The sequence below is a fragment of the Fulmarus glacialis genome, unplaced genomic scaffold (genome assembly GCF_000690835.1).
Source record: "Fulmarus glacialis isolate BGI_N327 unplaced genomic scaffold, ASM69083v1 scaffold22868, whole genome shotgun sequence".
NCBI lineage: Eukaryota > Metazoa > Chordata > Aves > Procellariiformes > Procellariidae > Fulmarus > Fulmarus glacialis.
The window spans coordinates 3,176-10,891 of record NW_009226644.1 but is presented as its reverse complement, the minus strand read 5'-3'; the positions used below and the strand labels follow the sequence as shown (position 1 = coordinate 10,891).

The 7,716-nt window shown below is 52.3% G+C and overlaps 2 protein-coding genes across 2 annotated transcripts in view; one reads left to right on the top strand and one right to left on the bottom strand.

Moving 5' to 3' along the window:
- The first annotated feature begins 1,566 nt into the window (after positions 1-1,566).
- LOC104080484 (kelch-like protein 31) lies at positions 1,567-4,889 on the top strand. Its single transcript, XM_009582883.1, has 2 exons — positions 1,567-2,756; positions 4,157-4,889. Exons 1-2 carry the CDS (start codon positions 1,567-1,569, stop codon positions 4,887-4,889), a joined length of 1,923 nt encoding a protein of 640 aa, XP_009581178.1.
- A 2,357-nt stretch (positions 4,890-7,246) lies between these two features.
- RPL11 (ribosomal protein L11) overlaps positions 7,247-7,716 on the bottom strand; it is a 3,619-nt gene continuing 3,149 nt past the window's right edge. Inside the window, exon 5 of the mRNA XM_009582882.1 lies at positions 7,247-7,319. Within this exon, the coding sequence (XP_009581177.1) occupies positions 7,290-7,319 (30 nt within the window). The 3' untranslated portion in view covers positions 7,247-7,289. The remainder of the gene's footprint in view (positions 7,320-7,716) is intronic.

Sequence of the window (7,716 nt, the reverse complement as noted above, 5' to 3'; positions counted from 1 at the left end):
TTTGCAGTATTGTATCTCAGAGAGATACAGATCTCATCCCTTGAGGGATCTGGAGAGAAGGCCTGGAAAAACATTTTCATTTCCTGGGAAATTCCAATATTTAACATATATTGTAACTTCAAATACAGCTGAAAAGCTGAAATTGCAAATTTTCCTGGGGAATGGATAGTCTAAACAAAGTGCATGTTTGGAAACGTCAAAGTGTTGTTGCTCTGAAAGGGTAAATCCTAGTTCCTTTTCCCAATCCTGAGCTGGGTGTCAGAAACAGTTTCATATGCAAACACACAGAGAGCGCGGCATTTGCGTCCCAGTTTCAGAAGGACTGACGCCCATTCCAGGATATGACACTGTAATAGATGAGCCCGCAGTGATGTAAATTGCGGTAGGCCTGTGAAACGCCACAATACCGGGGATGGCTCAAGTGCCTGGGACTTTTCTCCTGAATCCTCTTGGCTTCTGTGCAAAGCCAGGAGACAGCAGGGTCTGTGGGCATCTGTGTTGTCCCTGCTCCCTCTGCTCACCCCAGCCAGCTGAGCTCGGCTGGCCGGCACTGCTGCTCTCCCCCTCGGACTCAGCCCTGAATCCTCTTTCCTGGCAGGGACTTTTAGTAATCTTTTCCCTTCTCCATATTTTTGCTGAAGTCTCATAATGCCCCCCCTTCTTCTTTGCCCGGTGCTAAATACGAGCTGATTACTCAGTTCCAAGAAACCTGATCTTTATGGCCAAGTGTAATAAACAGTACCCAGACATGTGAGACAGCGCAGTAACAGCTATTTCTGTTCCCTCATACATTGGCTGCTCCGAGCTTCCTCAGAGGAACTGAGGTCACTGCCGAGTTTCAGACTGGAGTTTCAAGCTGGAATTTGGGAACATTCAAAAGCTGGATTTTTGTTGTTGATTTTTTCCCTTTCACCTGCACTCTGAACTGGTCACCCCAAAGGGCAGCTGGCCCACTGGTTACCCAGCACCAGCAGTGCCTCGCCGTGCCCAATGGCCTTGGGGGCGGGAAATGAACACCCTTTTCTATGTGGTCCTGCAATGCCGGGCTTCATCTTGCCTCGCTGCTGTGTGGAAACCTCTGTCAGAGCTGCTGGGACTTGATTCACCCCATCTGACGTGCGCTTGAGTCAGGCAAAACACACGCTGCGATCGCCCCCTCGTTCGGCATGGAGCCTGTGTCACCCCAGACAGCAGAGCACAACTGCACACCCCAGGAACCAGTGGGTGCTCCCAGTTTCCCAAGGCACCCAAAATCCCCAGTCATTTTTAACACAGCGAAGGTGCTGGTACTGGTTGAGAGTTGAGGATCCCCTCTCGCAGTCATGGCCCTTGATGCCTTTGACGCAGCTCAGGGGGGTACAGGGCTTGGGAGGCAGTTTCCATTCTTCCCTTGGCCTGACCCAAAGAGTATATGAGCCAGTGGGAGTTTTTCCTTTGCTTAACTGAATATCTTAAAGAGCAGAAGGACATACCCTGCTACAAGGGGTAGGTGGCATCTCTGTCAGCTTGTTCCAGTTTCCCTCTCACCTCTCCTTTCTCACCAGGTCCCATTCTGATCCTGCTAAGATGGCACCCAAAAAGAAAACCCCCAAGAAGCCCAAGGTGGATAAAGAGGATGCATCCATCACTCCAGTGATGGTGGAAGATGCTTTGCTAGATGTCGAACACCTCAATCACTTGAATGGTTTGTACAACAGCGGCTCCAACGGCTTCCACTGCACGGCCACAGAGGTTGAAGCGCCGGACCACGGCGCCAGCCTTCTGGAGGGGATGAACCAGATGCGCCAGAAGCAGTTCCTCTGTGATCTCACCATTGCCACCAAAACCAAGTCCTTTGAGGTGCATAAACTCATCCTGGCTTCCTGCAGCGAGTTCTTCCACCGTCTGCTGCAGAGAGACCCTCAGCTGCACCAGCTGGAGCTCCACGACGTCTCCCCACTGGGCCTGACCACTGTCATCACCTACGCCTACACGGGGAAGCTGAGCCTCTCGCTGTACACCATTGGCAGCACCATTGCCGCAGCCACCCGGCTGCAGATGCCGGCACTGCTGAACATGTGCAGCGACTTCCTCGTTCGGGAGATGGCTGTGGAGAACTGCGTGTACATCGCCAATATCTCGGCCACCTATGGCCTCAACCAGGTGAAAGACGCCACCCGGAAATTCATCCGGGAAAACTTCCTGGAGTTCTCCAAGACTGACCAGTTCATGAAACTCCCCTTTGATCAGATCAATGAGCTGCTGATGGATGATGGCCTGCAGATACCCAGCGAGATTGCAGCCTTCCAAATCGCTGTCAAGTGGCTGGAGTTTGACCCGAAACGGGTTCGATATGCTGCTGACCTCCTGGGCAACATTCGTTTCGGCACAATCTCAGCTCCAGACTTGGTCAACCATGTGCAACCTGTGCCACGCATGATGCAAGATCCGCAGTGCCACAAGCTCCTCGTGGATGCTATGAATTACCACCTACTCCCCCATCAGCAAAACAGCCTTCAGTCTCGGAGAACCAGGATTCGGGGAGGCCAGAGGGTACTTGTCACAGTTGGGGGTCGTCCAGCTTTGACCGAGAAGGCTCTTAGCAGGGAGATCAGCTACAGGGACGCAGAGGGAAACTGGAACAAGCTGACAGAGATGCCAGCAAAAAGTTTTAACCAGTGCGTGGTGGTGATGGATGGATTCATCTACGTCGCGGGTGGCGAAGACCAAAACGATGCCAGGAACCAGGCCAAGCATGCCGTCAGCAGCCTAAGCAGGTAAGATGGGCTCCACCTGGCCTGGGGAGGGGTTGAGAGCTGTGCCATGTCTGCCTGGGCCCCAGCATCCCCTATGGGGTGAGGGACAAGCACGTCAGAAAGGTTCCTCTTTGCTATCAGTAACCAGGAGGTAGGTCTGGCCCCTTGGGATAACGCTGCGAGGGAGGGACAAGCACAGCAAGGCCCAGCACAGGATGTTGGACTGTGAGACACAAGACCTGGAAACCACTTCCAGGGATTTGGTCTGCGTGACCCCGGCCTGGGCTTCCCCTGGGGACTTTGGTGCCTGGGCTGTGCTGCCCACGTCCTCCGGCAGCGCACAGCACTGGTGCAGGATGAGGGCAAGGCTGGGCCTCTTTGAAGCTGCGAGGCTCCTAGAGAAATGGGAACCCTCCTTATTTAGAAGTAACCCATTTTGTTACTCTGAGGAGCTCCCCTTTTTGCCCGCTGGCTGTTCCTCCAGTCAGGGCCAGCCTCGACCCGGTCTCTGGTTTGTCTGGATTCATTTTAAGGTAGATTTACTGTGTGTAGGATTCCCGTTGCCCTTCAGGCTTTCTTCTCTCTGTCTCCCCTTCTCTCTTCATCATTTAAATGACAAGGTTTGTTTCCTAAATCCCTATAAACATGTCACTGGATCGCAAAGGGATTACTATTCAAAGAAAGGAGGAGTAACCATGACAACCGAACATGCAGTATTTTGTTTGCAACCTAAACCTGAACTTCCCAGTGGCTCTGCCCGCGGCTTGGCTCAGCCACCTGAGGCTCCACATGCAACATCGTTGGCACTGCTCAAGGCCAGCCCTTTGCAGCCCCAGCTCACCACCCCTCAGTTAGGAGCCGTCATTGGGCTCTTTCTCCTGTACTGAGTGAGGTTTCAGCAACCCACTGACAGGTCTCCTTTCTATTTCTGGCCAGTAGCTTATCCACCTTTCCCAGCCTGGCCTTAGTCTCTGTGGCATCACTCTGGGGACACAGCAGTTCCAGTTCCCTCTGCCATCTCATGGGCACACAAGCGGCTGGCTTTGTCCTGGCAGGGTGGGCAGGGAAAAGCTGCCCCTAGGTCTTCTTCTACCTGCCAAGACCCAACAGAGGGGACCGTGACAGTGCTTGGGGACACTGCAGATCAGTAGCACTTGCCATTTCCAAGCCAGGCTGGAGCTTGTGGTAGCAGGAGCAATGCTGGGCCGTCCCAAGGGTTAGAGCAGCAACAACCCCAGCAGTCGCAGGTAGGATCCAGTGCTGTGCAGTGCCATCGTCTCCATCTGTACTGCCTGTCCATATGCTTTTTTACTCCTGGAGAAGACGTCTTCTCATCTGAAAGCAGATGTCTGGCAGGCCCCACTTCTCCCCGTGGCTCTGATGCTAGTCCTGGACAGACAGATCTGCCCTTCGTCCCCCAGGTACGATCCACGCTTCAACACCTGGCTGCACCTGGCCAGCATGCAGCACAGGAGGACACACTTCAGCCTGAGCACCTGCAACGGGCTCCTCTACGCTGTCGGAGGGCGCAATGCCGAGGGCGCGTTGGCATCTGTCGAGTGCTACATCCCCACCACCAACAGCTGGCAGAGCAAGGCAAGCCTGGAGACACCCCGCTGCTGCCACGCCACCACCGTCATTGATGGCAAGCTCCTGGTCACCGGTGGCTACATCAGCCATGCCTATTCCCGCACCGTGTTCTGCTACGAGCCCAGCACCGATGCCTGGAGGGAGCAGGCAAGGCTCAGCACCCCCCGGGGCTGGCACTGCGCAGCCACCGTGGCCAACCGAGCATATGTGCTGGGTGGGAGCCAGCTGGGTCCCCAGGGCGAGCGGGTGGACGTGATGCCAGTGGAGTGCTACAGCCCACTCACGGGGCAGTGGAGTTACGTGGCGCCTCTGCCCACGGGGGTCAGCACAGCTGGGGTGGCTCTGCTGGAGGGGCGCTTGTGCCTGGTGGGTGGCTGGAACGAGAGTGGGAAGAGGTATCAGAAATGTGTGCAGTGCTACAATCCTGACCTCAATGAGTGGGCCGAGGCCGAGGACCTCCCCGAGGCCACCGTGGGTGTCTCGTGCTGCACTATCATCCTCCCACGCTCCCCGAGCTCCGGGTCCCGGGCCAGCTCTGTGGCCTCAGCAGCAGCCAGCACGTAAAGAGCCCTGGGTGCCACGTGGCTTATGCCAGCAGCTAGGGAAGGAGACATTGCTGGTGTTTGGAGTCACTGCAAAGTCTCAAACGCTCTTGTTCCATCATGGCAAGTTTTGGGCTCTAGGAAAGTGTCTTCTGAGCTGCCTGCATCTCCATTCCGCAGCTTAACCAGGGATTGCTCAAGTGGGGCAGACACAGAAGCAAGCAGAACAGAAGAGCTTTTCTCCTCAGCCTGCAGCACTGTATTGTGGTGTGGATTGGAAAAAAATGGAAAAAAAAGAAGAAAAAAACCCTAGAATAACGCAGGAGAAATTCTACTGTAGGAATAGTATCGCAAGACACTTTCAAAACAACAGTACTACTGGTATTAGGTACAAGAAAGTGACAGGTCTAGAACAGACCCTGTTGCTCATGTAGCATTTGTTCAAGGGAAAGATGTTTAATATTTACTCATTGACGCTAGACACCTTCAGACCAGGAATAAAGTGAATCGTGATAGAAAGGAAAAGAACTATTGGAGCAACTCACCAAAATCTCTTGCTCTTCCAAGTGCTGTGCTCTAGCTCAAGCAGAAGGAATCGGGGAAGTGCCCGAGGATGCTATGAGACTCCAGATTTGAGAGGCAAATGGTGCCCTGAAAATAAGTATCAGCTGGAACAGAAGCCCTTCACATCTAAACCAGGAGCTCTCGCAGATATATTCCTAGCCAGGTCCTGTTACTTGTACCATCAAGCTTGGTTTTAAACTCAATCAGCCCTTCCCCATTACTGTAAAAGCAGCGTCTGACCTGTAAAAGCAGAAACGATTACGAAACTTGAGTTTCCAGGGGCAACCACTTGCTCAGTGCCTGGAGTCCCTCCCTGTCACTGCATCTGAGTGAGACAGTTTATTAAAACCTTGGCTGCCCTTTCAGAGGGCACAGGGCCTGCAGACCCCCCTTACAGCACTGCAGAGCAGAGTCATGCTGAGTACATCAGGATAAACCACACCACAGCACTCCAAACCCTGCCCTGGTGAGTCCGAGGTAAAGCCCCAGAGCAGCGATAACCTGTGATGAGCAGGAGGCAAGAGAGAGTGGTGGTTATTTCCTGGTCTCAAACCCACAATCATTACAAGACATCACGCAACAGTCACATGCTGAGGCCAGCATCTTCTGATAACAGGTCCTGTTACTGCAGCACATTTACACGTGATCCTAGACTGGCTCATCGCCTTCATCTCAGGCCAAGGCAGCTACATGCTGCTGAGCATCCAGGCAAACGCTCTTGTTTTTGTGCTGGTCTTTCTTGTACAACACTGAAATTGCATCCAGAAAGCCAGTGAGCTGCTCAAGGGAACGTGACCTGAAGATGCCAAGAGAAGAGCTTCAGCAAAGCAGGCTGGTTGTCACTTTCTTTCGCAACTCACCAAAACTGAGCAGTTTGCAGTAGTTACAGTTCACACAGATCTTTCTCTGAGAATTCACAATCTCAGTTAAGAGTTCACATCAAGCATAAAGTTATACCGAGACAGAATATAATTTCTGTTCAAATTATACTTTCCTCTGTGCATTTCAGTGTGCACAGCACACGCTGCCCTGTGTATTTCGGAGTGGGCTCCATCCTGAACAGCGCTGGCAACCTCCCCTGGTTTACAACTCCAACAGGCTTGACAAGGGAACAGTCTAGTCTTTCAGACAAGACCGCACAATCACTGATGGTGGACTGCATGCAGACTTGTATGGAAGTGAGTTTGTTCCTTGATTTTTGTATTATAAATTTTCACTGTAAGATGCAGGAGAGGATCGAACACTAGAGGCAGAGGCAAGGGTGTTGCTGAAGTCCACTTGTATGAGCTGTATTGTCCTGCAGGGAATTTTCTCTTTAAACAATAAAGGCCATTCCTTTGCAGGGGAAAACTGTCTGGCTGTGTAATTACAGCAGTGTAAGTTCACACTCCTGAAACATTTTAAGAAACCAGTCAAGATTCATCCTCTACACTCCAAGCACATCCAGTAATTGCTTCAAGATTTCTACAGCACATTGACAGCACCACGATCTGTGGGGTAGAAATAACTCTACCAGCTACAGGTACAGGCACTCGAGGTCACTCACACTACCCACGGAAGCAGCACGGATCAGGGGTTTCTGCTGGCTGATCTCAGGCCCCTCTTGTGGCACCACGTTTGAATCTCAGCTCAGGAGCCTTGCCAGTCCCCCGGCACTGCCAGCACCACAGGCCTTGCCCATCCCCTCAGCCCCTTCCAACCAGTCCCGACTTAGACAAAGAACCCTCAGCCACATTTTGGCTTTGTGGCTCTGCTTTATTAAGAGGGTATGTGTGCCATTTCCTTTGGCTTCCCATTGAAGAGTCACAACAGAAGTTAGGGGTTAGAAAATTTTATTTTTTTTGATAACAGGAACTGCTCATTTACCAGGAAGGATGATGCCATCATACTGTGAGGGAAAAAAATGAAAGAACCAAGTGAGAAAATACCATTAGGTAAAGGTGCAGTACTGCTGTGCAGAAAACTGAGTCACCACATTCATTCCAAGCCAGCCAGACAACACTGACATGAAACACCAGTTCTCCCGCAGCTACCTTTCTACTTTGCTGCTGTGCTGTTAACTTCCAAACGGTGCTTTGTTCAGATAAGCATTAAACTCTGCTCATCAGCCCAGCGAAATAAGCCCCACCCTTCACAGGTTGATCTGACCAGAACCACACTCGTCCCCTTTTACAGTCCCAGGATTTGGCCCCTGAAGGTAACTATGCCACCGTAAGCAGAACCAGGCATGAGGGGGGGAAAGAGCCATTCAGCAGCAGCAGGCTGGAGCCCGCCCTGTGCAGGGG

What these genes read in the sequence shown, in the direction of transcription:
- LOC104080484 (XM_009582883.1), top strand. Translation starts at nt 1,567, where the DNA reads ATGGCACCCAAAAAGAAAACCCCCAAGAAGCCCAAGGTGGATAAAGAG. An exon ending in GCCGTCAGCAGCCTAAGCAG is followed by an intron (nt 2,757 to 4,156) that starts GTAAGATGGGCT and finishes TTCGTCCCCCAG; the next exon opens with GTACGATCCACGCTTCAACA.